This window comes from Mycteria americana, chromosome 5 (assembly GCF_035582795.1).
Source record: "Mycteria americana isolate JAX WOST 10 ecotype Jacksonville Zoo and Gardens chromosome 5, USCA_MyAme_1.0, whole genome shotgun sequence".
Taxonomy (NCBI): Eukaryota; Metazoa; Chordata; class Aves; order Ciconiiformes; family Ciconiidae; genus Mycteria; species Mycteria americana.
The window spans coordinates 24,706,938-24,724,150 of NC_134369.1; the positions used below are offsets into that span (position 1 = coordinate 24,706,938).

Consider the following 17,213-nt stretch of genomic DNA (forward strand, 5'->3'; position numbering starts at 1 on the left):
ATTAAACTGAGGATATTTTTAATAGTGAGGGTATTTAACCCCTGGCCCAGCTTACCAGAAGGTGATGGAGAGTCTCTACCTAAAGGCAGTATCTTTCAAAATCACAGAATCACAGAATCGTATAGGTTGGAAAAGACCTTTAAGATCATCAAGTCCAACCATAAACCTAACACTACCAAGACCACCACTATACCGTGTCCCTAACCACCTCATCCAAAAGTCTTTTAAATACCTCCAGGGATGGTGACTCAACCACTTCCCTGGGCAGCCTGTTCCAATGCTTGATAACCCTTTCTGTGAAGTAAAATTTCCTAATATTCAGTCTAAACCTCCCCTGGCACAACTTGAGGCCATTTCCTCTTGTCCTATCACTAGTTACCTGGGAGAAGAGACCAACCCCCACCTGTCTACAACCTCCTTTCAGGTAGTTGTAGAGAGCAACAAGGTCTCCCCTCAGCCTCCGCTTCTCCAGACTAACCAACCCCAGTTCCCTCAGCTGCTCCTCATATGACTTGTTCTCTAGACCCTTCACCAGCTTCGTTGCTCTTCTTTGGACACGCTCCAGCACCTCCGTATCTTTCTTGTAGTGAGGGGCCCAAAACTGAACACAGTATTCAAGGTGCGACCTCACCAGTGCCGAGTACAGGGGGACAATCACTTCCTAGTCCTGCTGGCCACACTATTTTTGATACAAGCCAGGATGCCATTGGCCTTGTTGGCCACCTGGGCACACTCTGGGCTCACGTTCAGCTGGCTGTCAACCAGCATTCCCAGGCCCTTCTCTGCCAGGCAGCTTTCCAGCCACTCTTCCCCAAGCCTGTAGCATTGCATGGGGTTCTTGTGACCCAAGTGCAGGTCCTAGCACTTAGCCTTGTTGAACCTCATACAATTGGCCTCAGCCCATTGATCCAGCCTGTCCAGGTCCCTCTGTAGAACCTTCCTACCCTCAACCAGATCAACACTCCCGCACAACTTGGTGTCGTCTGCAAACTTACTGAGGGTGCACTCGATCCCTTCATCCAGATCATTGATAAAGATATTAAACAGGACTGGCCCCAATCCTGAGCCCTGGAGAACACCACTTGTGACCAGCCACCAACTGGAGTAAACTCCATTCACCACCACTCTTTGGGCCTGGCCATCCAGCCAGTTCTTTACCCAGCGAATAGTACACCCGTCCAAGCCATGAGCAGCCAGTTTCTCCAGGAGAATGCTGGGGGAAATGGTGTCAAAGGCTTTACTGAATCTAGGTAGACAACATCCACAGCCTTTCCCTCATCCACTAAGCGGGTCACCTTGTCATAGAAGGAGATCAGGTTGGTCAAGCAGGACCTGCCTTTCCTAAACCCATGCTGGCTGGGCTTGATCCCTTGGTTCTCCTCTACGTGTCATGTGATGGCACTCAAGATGATCTGCTCCATCAGCTTTCCTGGTACCGAGGTCAGGCTGACAGGCCTGTAGTTTCCCGGGTCCTCCTTCCGGCCCTTCTTGTAGATGGGTGTCACATTTGCTAATCTCCAGTCAACTGGGACCTCCCCAGTTAGCCAGGACTGCTGGTAAATGAAGGAAAGCAGCTTGGTGAGCCCATCTGCCAGTTCCTTCAGTACTCTCGGGTGGATCTCATCAGGCCCCATAGACTTGTGAGTGTCTAAGTGGTGTAGCAGGTCACTCACCATTTCCCCCTGGATTATGGGGGCTCCATTCTGGTCCCCGTCCCTATCTTCTGACTCGGGGGGCTGGGTACCCAGAGAACAATTGGCCCTGCTATTAAAGACTGAGGCAAAGAAGGCATTAAGTACCTCAGCTTTTTCCTCATCCTTTGTCACTATGTTCCCTCCCCCATTAATAGAGGCTGGAGATTCTCCTTAGCTCTCCTTTTGTTGCTAATGTATTTGAAGAAGTATTTTTTTATTGTCTTTTATGGCAGTAGCCAGATTGAGCTCTAGCTCAGCTTTGGCCCTTCTGATTTTCTCCCTGCACAACCTTGCTACACCTTTGTAGTCCTCCTGACTTGCCTGTCCCTTCCAAATCATACATACTTCTTCAAGTACAATTTCATGGGTTTGCAGAATGGGTCAGGAGGAAAGAAGGTCTATGGGCTACTGTCAAGGTGGTTTGACCTTTTCTCTTCTGGAAAGACACCAAGTTTGGGTTTCCCCTCTCTCTTCTGTTATGCTACACCAAGGCAGGTGCCTGGAATTACTGTGAACTGTACCGAACAATATTCTTCACTCACATGTTTTGGCAGCCAGAAGAAGGAGAGCAGAAGAGTTATCGATACATATGACATGAATATTGCATGCCATGGGATCTGACCCTTCGGGACCCTACTTGGAAGCAGAGGCTAGTACCCAATGCATTATTTGTCCTCTCATGTGGTAATTACCTTTTGTCTCCCTAAATTGCCTCAGCAGTTTCACTTGAAGAGGTTTCTTGAACTTCTTTATTTCCTGGCCTAAAAAAAATGTTGGTTTTTTTTTTTTTTAATGGACACAAATGGCTACATTGCTTCCCTCCAGAATGGACTGTATTTCAGGGTGAGCAGGGAGCAGTGACCTCCCAGAATTGTTCTAACGTGGATGCTGCAAGTTTCACTGAGCCATTCACCACCATGCAGCTTTGCCAGTTCAGATCAGCCAAGGGTCTCACCCTAAGCCATGAAAAGCAAGCCCATCATGCCTGATGTTGCTTATGTGGAAAACACTCTGAGATGAATCATCAGCTGTCTGGAGAGGCTGGGTTGTATTTGTATAATGGATGCTGCTGACCTATCATTTCAATATATTTCTTTCATGGCTGTTCTGCATAGCCTGCTTGTCGAAGACCCTGAGAACATCAGTCCGAGCATAACACAAATTTCTTTCTATCTTTGCAGTTCACTTTTAATAGGGATGAGAACAAATCCCCTAACTGACTGAGCATCATCAGGCACCTGACAAGTCTTATTAACACTTTCAAGAGCCAGGCACAAGAGCTCAAGCACTTACTCATTTATTGCTTTGATATTAAAAGCAGAGAGTCACAGATATTAAACACAGAGAGTTCCAGAGTACAGGGGAGATAGGATCCATTCTGTGTATGGAAATTGCCTAGCTTCGTGTTCTATGTGGTGCTTCAGATTACAAAAAAAAATCCTTGTAGAGTCCCATCTGTCTGGAAGCTTTTCAGCAAAATCAACTATGGAGTCAAAGCAAAAGAAAAGCTTCCAAATTTCTCTATTCCAGGCTGAGACAAGTTTATAAATACTTCTGGAAACTGCCAACATGCCTGCAGGGCAAGGTCTCTAGTATTCACCTCCCTGCTATGAAATGCACAGCACCTTAACTTCTTCAGCCCTCCCCCAGTCACAACCAGCTATAAATCCTGCCCTTTGGTTGCTGGAATATCTCATCATGAGGGATGCTTTTTTTTAGGTTGAGAAATACAAATCCACCCTAACAGAGCCATAGTCAGGCATATACATGGGCTGTGTTGCTGATATATTTGTACAAAGCACTCCTAGTGTGGAAATAACTTATAGTGACGCTAAGCACATAACATTTTTGCACGCTAACTTTTTGCCAGTATAGTTTATTCCAAAATTCCCACCCTTCCCCAAGAGAAACAAGCTGTATTGGCAGTAGCATTGTTTTGATGGTAACCCTGCATCTGTACTAGATGGCTTTGCAGGCACAACTCATCTCCCCTAGCCAGCTAGTCTAAGTAACTTCCTTGCAAAGGGAAGAAGTGAAACACACGGGACACATGGACGAGGGGCTCTGTGCAGGAGCTGCCCTTCCTCCAGGAGGCCACAGATTCAGGCAGTGCAGAAGGGCAGTGTAAGGTGCTCTCACTACCAAGCCAGCACCAGGGAGGCTGCATCAGGAGGAACCTGTCATCAGCAGAAAAGGAGTGCTGTAAATCAGCCAGTATAGGTTACTGGGATGTGGAGAGCTGATACTGCCCTGATGGAAGGCTCCTGAGACCCACATTTTCACTGATCCAGTGGCTCAAAACACAAAGAGAGGAAGTGTGGAGAGACAGGAACATGCAGCAATGAGGAAGCAGGGGCATCATTTCGCTACAGCCTGTCTGCAGGAGCTTTCACATCCCCAGGGCAGATCCCAGTTCCACAGGTGCAGGCACATTGCACCATGTGCTCAGTGCTCCTCTCCTGACAGCAATCTCAGGTGGTCCCTTTAAAAATGGCTATCACTAGTTTGGGAGCTCTTTGGCACCAGCTCACTGCCAGGAGCCAAAGCTACTAAATAGGGGTGGGAACAAGCTGCTCAGGGACAGCTGAGGAAATGCTGGATAGAAATAGAGGCATTTGGTAACCTGATGGATAAAAAAGAAAGAGTGCAGGTAGAGCTGAAGAAGTACTCAAGGTGGGAACAAGCTGTATAAAAGTCTTAGGAGGGTGAAATCTAGAAAAATTACGCTGGACTGGAGCAAAAAGCCCCTATTCCCACCCCACCCAGGATCCTGAACCACAATTCAGAGTAAATGAAGGACTTGTGTTGTGCTACTGAGAGAGATCACCATGAAGCAGTAGCTTAGGTTCACCCACTGCAGTCTCCAGGGAAGGAGCTCACAGCCTTGCTGAGGTTAATGTGGCAGCCACCAGACTCAGTAACTTGGTGTTGAGGTGAGTTAGATCTGGCATTGGGTATACACCAAAACCAATGATGAACAGAAAGTGTCTGTCACTATTCAGTGAAGGGAGAGAAATTTCCATGAGCCTGGGGAGGATTTGAGAGGGCTAATCTTGGTAGTCCGAAAAGGTCTGTGCTGGGAAATAACTTCCATGGCAATTCCTCTGAAAGGCTGGGGTGGAGGGTTTGTGCTGCAGCCTTGAGCTGTAGGAGAGTATCAGATGAAGGTATGCAACGCTACCACAGGCCAGAACTTGCCTGAGCCAGAGGGTGCCTATGCATGACTGGGGCAGCCCTCCCAAGCTGTCCTCCCTGCCAGCTGCAGCTCCAGCCATGGGAGGAGGCTCCCTCCTGCTCCAGAGAGCACTGGTGGATCTCTGTGTGGTTTGGAACTGTTGATAGTTTCAGGCTCTGGGGCAATGGAGACTCATTCTGTGCCTGCTTTGCCAGCCTTCCTTGCCCAGCAGAGATTGTTAATAGAGGCAGGGCCCCTCAAGTCCAGCATAGGCAAGCTGTGTCCAGAAAAGTGAAGACCTCATCTGCTTCACCCTGATCCTAATCCTATCAAAGCCCATTAGAGTTTGGCCTTTTACTTGAGTATGAAATAACTTTCACTGCAGGGGAGAAATCTTAAAGTCTCTTTTCAGTCTCCATTTTTTCTACTTTTGATGGGAGGAATCACTGCTGCCTGCAATGAGAGCTGGTCTGCATCACCAGGAAGCTGGGTACTGAGGGTCAGGAGGGAAATGAGGAGAACAAAACCTTCACTAGGCTAAAATCAGTGCGAAACACTAGCAGCTAGGTATTCTATGAGCCTAGCTTTGTCAGGCAGCTAAAATCAAGTTAATATAAGAAATAACGTAGGGAAGCCAGAAATTATTTTGTTATCTTTTTATTTGCTAGGATTCTAGGTCTGGATGGTGGCCAGCTCTCCCTTCCCAGTATAGGGCTGAGAAGCCTGGAGACTGTTCTCCATCTCTCCAAGATGCTCATTGCAATGTCTGCAAAGCAGTAACAAGACATCTGATTGACCCAAATATATCAGTGATCACAGTTTCAGGAATGCTTAACATGCTGTAAATTGAACAGCATGTCAGCTTGGCTGATATTTAACCCTCTACCAATCGTCTGGTTTTAAAAATATTCCAACTTGTAAGCAGGACTGTTAGCCAGTGGGATGGCTCAGCAAAACTCTGGCTTGTTCTCCTTCCAAATAGTGTGGTTAGGAGGCTGAATATTTGGCAGAGATGCTGTTTTCCCACCTATTGATTTAAGGGTGTAGTCACAGTATAGCCTGTTGATTAACTGCTTAGCTTACAAGAGGCAAGCTGTAATTGAAATGAATGTCATGCATAACTTGGAGCTTATATTCACCTTAATAACAGGAAATGTCGTGTCCTTAACCATGGTAATGGTACTTCACCGGGGGACTTCCTAGTGCAGGCACTGCCAGCTGGATGCTCAGTATAAGCATAATTCACCTTGAAAGAAATGCAAATAATTCACTTAAATCAAAATACATGTCCAACCTATGTATGGAATAAATTTCATTTTCTGGTTTCAGTCCTTTTCCAACAAGCCATGAGTTTTCTTAAAGCTATTTCAAGCCAGCCAGTGGCAGAGAACAGAGGCAATTCTGTGCCATTTCTTTGGTAAAAATATTCAGCCTACCGTTGCATAAAAGCCTCCTGCTTAGTGTAATGGTACTGTTCTTATTGGCCACTGTGAACTGTAGCAATCACCAGCTCCAAATCATGCTCCTGGTGTTCACCATGCAGCTCGTGTGGCTTCAAAGGGTGAAAGTGTAAAGCATCATGTGTCAATAAGGCTTCAGGGTCAGAATAGCGTGAGACCTGAATTCATGGGTAACAAGAGGAAAGATTACAGATTGTATTGCATTTGAGGGAAGCCAGGATGGTGACTATTCCTCATTATTTCAGTAAGTCTCTATGTGCGTAAGGGACCCCACAGCACTGATGCTCCCAGTTACAACAGTCGCAATTAGATGCGAGGTCTTGTTAGAAAAGGCATCAGCCACAATTTTTGACACGCGCTGGCTGTCCCTTCTATGCCTGGCACTCCCGTTTGTTGCCAAGAGACCCCTCCACCCAGGAGTGAGCCCTTAACCTCCGAAGGGTTTCCTGCGAGTCGGTCTCCTCAGCCTGGGCCCTGCTGGGGCTGGGGGGGGGATAGGGGCAGCGGAGCCAGGCTGCCCGCCCGGTCCTCTCGGTGCCGGCGGCGGCTGCAGCGCGGCGCCGTGACCGGTGGGAGGAGCTGGTGCGACACGACCGCTCAGCTCCCCGGTAGAGCTGGGAGGAAGCGCTCGCTTTGCTCCTCTCCTCCTCTGCCCTGGCTCGGGGGCAGCCGGGGCCTCCCTCCGCCGTGTGACCGCAGGAGAAACGCTGCCGCCCCCAAACTCTGCGGTGCCGCGGGGCGCGCTGGAGGCAAGGAGGAATAAGGCACTGGCGTCTTGCAGCCAGAGCTTCCCTAGGAAGGCTGTGGAGTCCCGGTTTAAAGGGGAATTTGAGGCAAAAGACAGGGAATTCAGCGTCTGCTTTCTTCTTTTTTCTTCTTTTATTTGGAAGTTGTTATGGTGGATCCTGGAAACAGGATTAACAAAATCTCGGAAAAGAGAGAATTCCCTTTTTCTTATATTAAAAGAAAATAAATTGCATTTCATCCAACCTGGAAGACTGTGGTATGGTTGGAAAACTAGTTGTGATATCTCAAGAGAGCAAGAAGAATTGAGGAGGTGAGAAAGAGAAAGGGATTTTTTTCTTTTGTGATGTTTAAGATTATACGGTGGTTTTGCTTCACTGATCCAACTCCAATAACTACTTTGGAGGATAGCCATGGCACTGATTGAAGAAGGGAGAGCTGTTTAATCCAACTCGGCTCACAAACATGTTCTTCCCAAGAGAGGTCTCCAGTAAAATACAGAAAGAGCAGAGCTAAGCTTCCTTGCCTTGGGAAGGCGGGAACTTGGGGGGACAGAGAAATAGCTGCTCTTCTAATCTTCCAGTATACACATAAAAGACCTCAAAGGGACAAAACTTGAAGAGAAGGGCTGGCTGTCGTTCCCTCGGGCAGGAAATTCCGCGGAGCAGGACCGTGCCCTGCCGCCGGCTCTGCAGGCTTGAAACTTCCTCTTGAGGGGGTTAAAATGCCAGGAAAAGCTGGTCCGCACCGCACACACCGGTGCGTAAGGACGCGAATGGCGCTCCCCTCCGTGCAGACGGGCCCCGCACCGACTGTCCTCTGCCGCCGCCGCCGAAGCGGGAGGAGGCGGAGGAGGAGGTGATGCTCCGTCGGGTCTCACGACCATGCCTCGCCCATGATCAGCGGCGGCCCTGCCCGGCAGGGAGCCTCGGCATCACGCCGCAGTGTCCCGGCTTAGTCCCGGGCGTAACGCTCCTCGGGCGGGCAGCTGTGTGTGTCCGTATATGTACCCATACGTACACATGCTATACGTGTACAGCGTGGCGCCTGTGTTTCGGGTGATCTCTTTGTACAACCACCTGCCGGCTCCCGGCCCCCGCTCCCGCCAGCGCCGGAGGTGGAGCGAAGGGTATACTGATCCGCCAGTGACCGCGGCGCGACCCCGCCGTGCCGGCGTGGGCGGAAGCGGCGCGGCCGCGCCCGGAGGCTCCGCGGGAGGCCGTGCACCGGCGCGGGGGGCGGCCCCACCGGCGTGCGCACCGCCACCGCCTTCCCTTTCCCCCTCCCTCCGTCGGCGTACAGGCTCCTTTGTGCTGCCTACAGCGGGGAGGAGGAAGCGGCAGAGCTGAGCGCCCCCGCCGCAGCACTCTCCCTTGCCACGGGCGGCCGGCGCGGCCCCCACGCCACCCCTCACCCTTCCGCCTCCTCGACGGGGCGCCCCGCCGCTGGTGAGCCGGCCGCCACCGCCGCGCGGGACATCGCCGCTTTAAGCGGAGGGCCACGCCGGGAGACGGGGCGGGCCGGGCGCGTCCCCCCGGCTCCCCCACGTGGTGCGGGCGCCCGTGCCTCCCGGCCGCCGGCGGAGCTGGGCGCACACAGTGCTGGGCTGCCGCCGGGGCTCACCGGGCTCGCCTGCTCCCGCTGCCGCTCCCCAGGCGGCTGGTCCGGCCCGGCCCGCGGCCATGCGCCAGCGCCGCGCCGAGCGGCCGAGTGGCGGGGCTGCACCGCCGCCGCGTCCCGCGGCAGGGGCGTGAAGCGGCGGGAGGATGAAGCGGGCGAGGCGGGCCGCGCCGGGCCCCCTGTCCGTGCTGGGGCTGCTGCTGCTGGGCGCCTTGCCGGGGCTCTGGACGGTGCTGCTGCGGCGGGAGGCGGCGGCGCAGCGGGAGCCGGATCCGGAGCCGCGCTCGCCTCCGGGGCCACCCCCGGGGCGGTGGGCCTGGGGGCGCTCCCCGGCGGCGCGGGGCGAGCCCGGCGGCGGTGGGCAGAAAACTTTCCGGGCGCTGCTGGCGGTGCCGGCGGCGGCAGCGGGCCGGGAGGAGCGGGGAGGAGAAGGGCGGTTCGCTGCGGCCGCCTCGCCGCCGGCCGCCGCCTCTCCGGTGGAGCGGGGCATCTTCTGGAGCCGTGAGCTGGAGGAGCAGGTGCCGCCGGGCTTCGCGGCGGAGGAGGCGGCGGCGTGGCTGTCGGCCGCCCGCGCCGCCCGCGTGGCCTCGCTGGAGCGGGGCGGCTGCGGGCGCAGCTCCAACAGGCTGGCGCGGCTGTCGGACGGGAGCCGCGCCTGCGTCCGATACGGCATCAACCCGGAGCAGATCCAAGGCGAGGCGCTCTCATACCACCTGGCCGGGGTGCTGGGCATGCAGGAGCGGCTGCCGCCCATGGCCCTCGCCCTGGTGGAGGCCCGCGGGCGGCAGTGGGAGCCGGTGCGGGAGGAGCTGCGCGGCTCGCACTGGGCCGAGGGCGCCGTGGTCAGCCTGACCCGCTGGGTGGACAACCTCACCGCCGTGGTGGCCCCCGCGCCCTGGGGTGCCCAGGCGGGCGCTGGCCGGCGGCTGCAGCCGCTGTCGGCGGGGGAGCTGGGCGGCCTGCCGCCGTCGCAGCTGGTGGAGCTGGTGCAGTGGAGCGACCTGATCCTCTTCGACTACCTGACGGCCAACTTCGACCGCCTGGTCAGCAACCTCTTCAGCCTGCAGTGGGACCCACGGGTGATGCGCCGCGCCACCAGCAACCTGCTCCGCGCCCCTGACGGCGGGCTCGTCTTCATGGACAACGAGGCGGGGCTGGTGCACGGCTACCGCCTCCTCGCCATGTGGGACCCCTACAACGAGCCGCTGCTGCGCTCCGTCTGCATCTTCCGCGAGGACACGGCGCGGCGCGTCGCCGAGCTGCACCGCCGCCGCAGCGCCGCCGCCGAGCTGCGCCGCCGCTACCGGGCGCGGGAGCCGCTCTGGGCGCGCCTCGGCTTCCTCTCAGAGCGGCAGGCTGAGCTGCTGCAGGCCCGCGTCGACTTCGTGCACCGCCACATCGCCCACTGCCGCGCACAGGCCGCCGTGCTCTGACGGCCCTGGGGCGGGCGGAGGGTGGCGGCGAGAGCCGGCTGTCCGCATCGCTCCGGATTTTCTCCCCTCTGAAGGAGCGGGACTTACTTGTCCCGGTGGCCGCCGAAGGCTGGGGCGGTCCCTGCCTGCCACCTCGGTGCTCCGTAACCGCCGTGACTGCCGGGGATGGGGGAGAGGGAGCGGCCGCCGGGAGCGGCCGCTCACGCTCGGGTGCGGCTAATAACGGGCTGCCTGCCTGCCGGGGATGTCGAGCAGAGCAATTAATTCGGTTTTGTCAAGATCTCTGAAGATGCAGAGCGCGGTCAGTATAATTTTAGCCGACTTCCACTCCGGGACTCTGCTCCCAGAGGTTGAAAAAATGAGAGGATTCAGCATCTTGAGTGCTTTCCTTAACTCTCTCAGTGCACTGGCCCTCATAAGAGACTCTGTAGGAAAGCTGTTGTCTTTGTCTGGATTGGGGTCGCTGCCTTTTCCTTCCAAAGAAGGCAGGCAAAACATTTTTTTATATATTCTTCCTTTTGCAACAGCATATTTAAGTATGAATGTTGATATTCATAGACCAAGAACTGATTGTGTAATAGGGGAGCCTCTAACTAGCAAAACTGCCCTATTTATGAAGCTTGTTTCTTACTGATTTTCTTTAACAAGAGTGAACCTTTCTGCTGACTGTTAAATCTTGTGGATGAGAAGTGTATAGGAAGCCCATATTCCATTAGCTCTTAGCTTTTGTTGTGGATGCATCTGGTTAAATTGTTTTGATTCTTAAACATTTGTTTGTAATCATCACCATCATCATTTCATCTGACCAGTAAAGTAACTGACTAACGGGTGACACAAGAGGATCTCCCAGGTTTTAAAAACCTTGCTATGTGCTAAGACTTTGATGCAATAGTTAAAGTGGAGAAAAAACTGTTTCATGCACTTTACTTTGACTTTTTAATTTTTTTATAAAAGAAGATCTTTTTATTTTACAAAGTCTGCCTTTTATGTACATTATATATGTTCATAAGCTTTTCTGTAACATACTAAAGAAACTGATATTTCAGTAAAGCGTGTTAATGTTTTGCCTTCTTTGTCCTGAATGTTTGCCTGAGCTTTGACAGGGAAGCATGCACCTCCTCGGTCTTCCCTGATAGGCAACAGAGACCACCTCTGTCCAACTTCTTGCTCCACCGAACTGAACAAACTTTACTCATTTACTTGTTCTCTCTAAGGCAAGGAGGGGTAGAGTTAAGCTTTCAAATGCTACCCTTCTCTTTCCTAGCTGTTGTATCACTGAAAGGGCAAAAGCTCTTCAAGTGGCTAAAATAATGTGACTATTGCATACTTTAGCTGAATAGGCTTTTGTATGTTTTTTAAAGCCTGAAATGAACTGCCTTGACTAGCACTGAGACAACTGAAGCAGTTAGTTTCAGCAAACTGATATAGATGGTGTGGGCTTAGCTGCCATCAGCCTCTTTGGGTGCTGGGACTGGGTAACAACCTCTTAATACAGGTCACGTCAAGTGTTACTGTACCAGAAACATCCTCGGAGGTGGCAGTTGCTTTCAGTGGGTGTTTATACTGGTTCTTAGTCTTCTCTTCCCATTTTGTTTATCTTTGCAAGGGGGGTTGAGGCAGAATTGAAGAATAGGAAAGCTTTTCAATCTCACTAAAATAGTTGGTGGGTTTTTTCCCACAAAAGTTTTGTTCTAGGTAGGGCAAAGTGGTAGCAGTGGGTGTACAAAATAAAATATCTGCATCTCTTGTTTGCTTTTTTACATGTACCAGTGTTCATAGAAGAGGCCACTGTATGGCTCAAAATACAGCCAGAATAAGGACAAAGGACAAACCTCTTTAAACCCCAAATGCCGGTATATATCCTGCTATAATCAAACAGGAGCATAATCTCTTCTACATCTAGACAAGCATCTCTCTTGATGAAGGCAGTAGTGTGCTCAGTGGCTCCTATGCAAGTAGGTGCTGTCTTCAGTATGCCGAGCTCTAACCTTCCCCTGAACTCAGACAGGGCTGTGCATTCATACCTGCAGGAGGTATTTGGTCTGTTAATATTCATCTATTTAGATTAAACTTCACATAAAGACAATTTTCTTTGGCCATGACAGTGTTTTCTTTTTTTTCTTTTAATAGGAAAAGATGACAGGTTTACAAACAACTTAAAATTAATGGCCTATTAGTTAGCTATATTAGATATTACAACTGTGTGTATGAGTATTTATTTTAAAATGTACCAGCAGCCTCCAAGGCTAGCTTTCATTCAACTGCTTAACTGACAAGGCTCTCTATTGAGCTTGTATTTATAGTTCACTGCATTTATCTCTCCAAACAATGTACAGAATCCCATGTGACATTCCTTTTCCATTTACATGATAATACACAATTTAACTGTGTAATTCTTAGTTCTTCTTTAGCGTTGCTTTGTAACTCAAATGTAGCAGCTCTGTTGCATTCATCTAATGAAAATACATTTAAATAATAAACTGCTGGCATAGATTTTAAACCACTGTGAGGAGCAAACTACTGTGCCACAAGCATCTAAGGTTTCATTTCTGTTTAAGTACTTCTAGAAGTATGGCGCACCTGTGGTTTTGATGGCTAATGGAAAATAAATCTCCTTTGCAATATCTTTAGAGCCAGAGCCTAGATAATTATACCTTTCAAGAAGAAACATGGTTTTCTGTTTGGTGACTGGTAACTACCTCAAGTTATATATAGGTTACATGTTCAAAAATGGCGTAGTTGTAGGTTGGTGTGAAACTTGAGATGCTATGCTAGAGAAGCTGTGCCCTACTGGGAAATGTGTTTATTCAAAGGGGATGGAGAAAACTAGCTTGGATGGATGATGATACTTCACTTCGTTGCTGCATTTTATTCTTCTGGTGCAGATCATCTGCTTCTGTGCCAGAGAAAGCTTTGAATTACCATCACATTAAGGAAAACTTACTTTCTTCTATGTGATTTCTTTAAGGCAAACAGTGCTTTGTAAATTAGTGGTCTAGTACACTTTTTGCATGCCATTTTAGCTGTATATGCTGTCTGATGTTTGACTATCTTCCTGCAGAACCAAGGGGTGAAACTCTGTAAAACTTTTTGTAGTATAATTTCAATGGCACTCGTCTAACTCTGCTTTCTTCCGAGTTACAGTAATCAGACAGGCAAGGAAGGCTATTGCTTATTTGAGAGCAAGAAGACTTTAGGACCTGGAAGTTGTGAGTAGAAGGCTGTTCTCAATAGCAGGATCAGCTGGTTCTGGCTGTGCATTGCTGGCAGCTCAGCAGCACTTTACCTGAGGCTCGGCTGTGCAACTTATATCAGAATGGGGCTGTAGGGCTTTAGGCCTCACTCAGCAGAACACTTAGGGATGCACTTAACTTCCCACCACTTTTCACAGCCTTTCAGTGAAGTATGTGTTTACAGGTTGGCTGCACTGGTGCCTCGGTCAGATATGGGCTGTTGCACAGATCTGAGAAGAGTCTTGAAAAGGTTGGGTGGGGTTGGCAGCATACTGTCTGTCCCAGACATGAGACAGGAGGTCTGGTTTGTGGAGACCCATGTGCTTAACTGATAACACTAGCTTCAAAAAAAGCAGGAAAAAAATACCTAGAGGATGTTGTAATTTGGATGCACTTCATTCAGTCCCATGTTTCTGTATGTTTCCCTGATTAAATTCAGAATACCTCCCCCAGATTTTTTCTTTCACTGGAATCTAAGGAGGCATGTAGGGTAAGGGGTTGTTACTACTCCCAGCTTTAGTTCATAGTCACTGGGATGTTGCCTCCAAACCCTACTAGTGTGGAGGGAGGACCAAGTTCACAGTTTCTGAGAACTCCCTAAGGGGTATCAAAATTGTGCTTGCAGTGGCTACTGTACCCCCAGGGAGCACCGTACAGCAGAGCCTGGGTGAATTCAGTGGGGTTCCCACTCAGTGAAAAAAGCAAGACTGCATTCGCAGCACAAATCTCCTTTGCTTTTGTTTGCTTGCATCTGAAGTAATTTCCAATCTGGATTTATTTTCTTTGTGGGTTTCCTTTCGAGGATTTCCCTCGCTGCTTGGGAAGCTCTTCCCAGGCACAGAGTCCCCTCGCCTCTCACACAAAAGCAGCTGCCCTAGGGATGGAGCTGAGTTGACTGCTGGCATCACACTTCGCTGCCAGACTGAGGCCATGTCAGCCCATTCAAAGATTCAGGAAATAACTTGGGGCCAGTGGAAGACAGTGAAAATATATTTAATTACACTTTGACTTACTGGGCGTACAGCACGCTCTTAACATCACCGGCATAGTTTTTGTGGTTTGCTTTCCCTTTGAAGTTTGGTGCATTTTTTACATGGTAATAATACTTAGAATTTTCTCACTGACGTTACTAGGTGGTCCAGGACTAGCTTGGATATGATATCATATTAACACTTAATCCCATTTTGCATGTTATTCCTACTTTGCAACCACAGCATAAATTTGAATCGCTCCTTCAGAGCTGCACTCCCTGGGTTCAACGCAGTGAAGCTCCCATGAGAATGGGCTGGGCCGCACAGTAAGCAGTGCCTGCCAGGCACCTGCACAGCTCCTGCGACTCTCAATCATCTAGAAAACCTTTTACCTTGCCGTCTCGGGTGCTAATGTAGCTCTCCCCGCTGAAGTAATGTGCACTTGTCTGAGCAGAAGTTATTTCCCAACAGGGTGACTCACATCTGCAAAGAGTATTTTGTTATGAATCAGCTGGTGTTTTAACAAACATTATCAGTCCCACCCTCAGGGACTGTTTAATCTAACTCAGTGTACTTTGTGTATGGGGCAGGAACAAGGTGTTATACCTGTAACATTCTAACCCTTTCTCATGCTGTGGCTTTCCATTGTCCGCTCCACACGGAGGTGCAGGATGAGCTTATGGGAAAGACGCATGCACACAGGCCCGCGTGAATCAGGGCGGCTGCTGTGTGCAGGTGTGAAAGGAGCTGTGCAGACAAAGGAGAGCAATCCCATCTGAAAGCAAGCCAGTGCTGCATTCAAGGAAAAGAGCTCCAGCTGGATTATTGGAAGATGAACGACAGTAATAGGACAACAAAGGGCATCTGATGCTGCAATTGGACTGGCTGTTTTTGCATGATCCTGCTATTCAACCACTTCTTGAGGGTTTTGGGTTGTGGGTTTTTGTGTGCGCGGCACAGAGACATGGAAACAAGGAAACAAACCCAAGGGAAGACTGACTGCAAAATGCAGCTATCGCTGATGCAGGGAAAATTGAGCAGACATCCTGAAGACCCAGACCCCTCCAGTTCCCATCCCAGGGAGGGAAATGCAGGTAGGGGGATTTCAGGTGGGATACAAGCAGAATGCAAGCTGAGGAAGAGTCAGGTACAGCATATTGTAATACAATTAATACAGGCAGATTTAAATTGCACCGTTACATGTACTGCCAGGATATCATCATGCTTGTCTACCCTGTCACCTAGGCTTTTTTGAGTGTTACACAGTGTCAAGCCAATCCTCAGTGTCAAGCCAGCAGAAGGTGTTTTCAAATAAGTAGTCAAAGGCATGAAAGTTCCAAAAAAGAAATAGACTTTGTGGCACATAAAAGTAGGCGAATTCCACCCCAGCTATGTCTGCAGCAATGGGACACGTTCAATGAATTCGTGTGTGCCACCTTGCGAGGTATAGAAAGACACAGGAACGGAGGAGAAAGCACTCCAGAAAAGGACAGAGAAACAGTTGACTCCTTGCAAATGCTGGGGATGGCAAGTGGCAAACATCATTTGAGGAAATTGCATGGGTGCAGAAGCAGCATGTCCCCCACAGCACCTTTCTCCACCTTCTGTGACAGGTTTCCTGCAACAGCCTCTGAAATGGGTCTTTTCTAGGCAGCCTGTGTCACAGAACAAGGAGAAAAATGTGTGTATCAGGAGGCCTTCAGCCCTTCCCCTGTGTAGACCACTGACAATTTGTGGTCTTGAAAGCACAGGCTCATTTTCAAAACCTGTCATTAAATGGTTTTGTTATCTGATGGATTTCAGCCTGCATAACATTATTCATGTTCAATATTTTTTACTGCCCTCAATATTTAATTCAACCCATTCAATATTATTTACCAAAACTCATGAAATGTTGAAAATGTTTTTACTTTCCCCATTCTGAGTTGTGGGCAGTTCATTAAAAAGCTCCTCTTTGGTACCATAAAATCCACATATATAATTTAATATCCAAGTATGTAACAGCCCAGGGTTTCCCAAACTATTTGGACTAGGGGATGCTGTTTCAGCCTCAAGGCATCCTCAGAGCTTACACCTGCAGCTGTGTGATGGTGGGGATTCACAGAGGTTTGAGGTTAGTGTGGTTTTGGGTGAGTAGAGAGGCTGGGAGGGCCCCCCCGCTGCTGCCACTCGCTGCTCCTCATGTTCCCCAAAAATATGTACGGGAGTTCAAATTACTGTTTGTCTGTATGGACTGAGTTGAAGTTGATTTTCCTCTTTTAATTGAAATGTAGCTGAAGGGGTTTGTTCCTAAAGGTATCTCACAGAAAGCAAAAGGCAGCTGTTAAAGTGTCCGTGTCCGGTTCCCCCCTGCCCCGCAACTACCCTTCCCTTAAACTCCTTCTTCTCCAAAAGTCTTCTCCCCTCATGGCTGGGATCTTAAAAAAATGCCTTGCAATGAGGACAGACAGGCATTTACCTGAAGTGATACTAACACAGTAATGCAACCCGGTAATGAGGTAAGGAACGAACACATTTTATATCAGTATCTTCAACCCCACCACAAAAGAAGAGGGGTGTATTTCTGCATATCATATGTTTCAGTCAGAGAAGTAATTTTTTAATGCGCCTGTCTTGCCAATTTCCTTTTTGTGTCCTTCTGTGGGGGAAAGGGCATTAATAAACTATGGTTTAAAGCTGCCGTTGTGATTTTTTTTATCCATACATGATTTCTTGTAGATGAGCTATGAGTCTGCTTGCAGTATTTATTTGTTTAGGTGACTGCAGTTAGTCAATTTGCTTTAGTTTAGCTGGGTCACCTTCATTATCCCCAAAGTTTTCAATGCCCTTTAGTATGTTCAAGCTAAGGAAAAGTAATTGCTTCCTTTGTTTTGTTAAAAACAT

At 49.8% G+C, this 17,213-nt stretch overlaps 1 protein-coding gene across 1 annotated transcript; it reads left to right on the top strand.

The window, feature by feature from the left end:
* The first annotated feature begins 8,362 nt into the window (after positions 1–8,362).
* Positions 8,363–16,995, top strand: FJX1 (four-jointed box kinase 1). The gene has a single exon (XM_075502496.1). It carries the CDS (start codon positions 8,840–8,842, stop codon positions 10,124–10,126), a length of 1,287 nt encoding a protein of 428 aa, XP_075358611.1. The 5' UTR covers positions 8,363–8,839; the 3' UTR covers positions 10,127–16,995.
* The last annotated feature ends 218 nt before the right edge of the window (positions 16,996–17,213 follow it).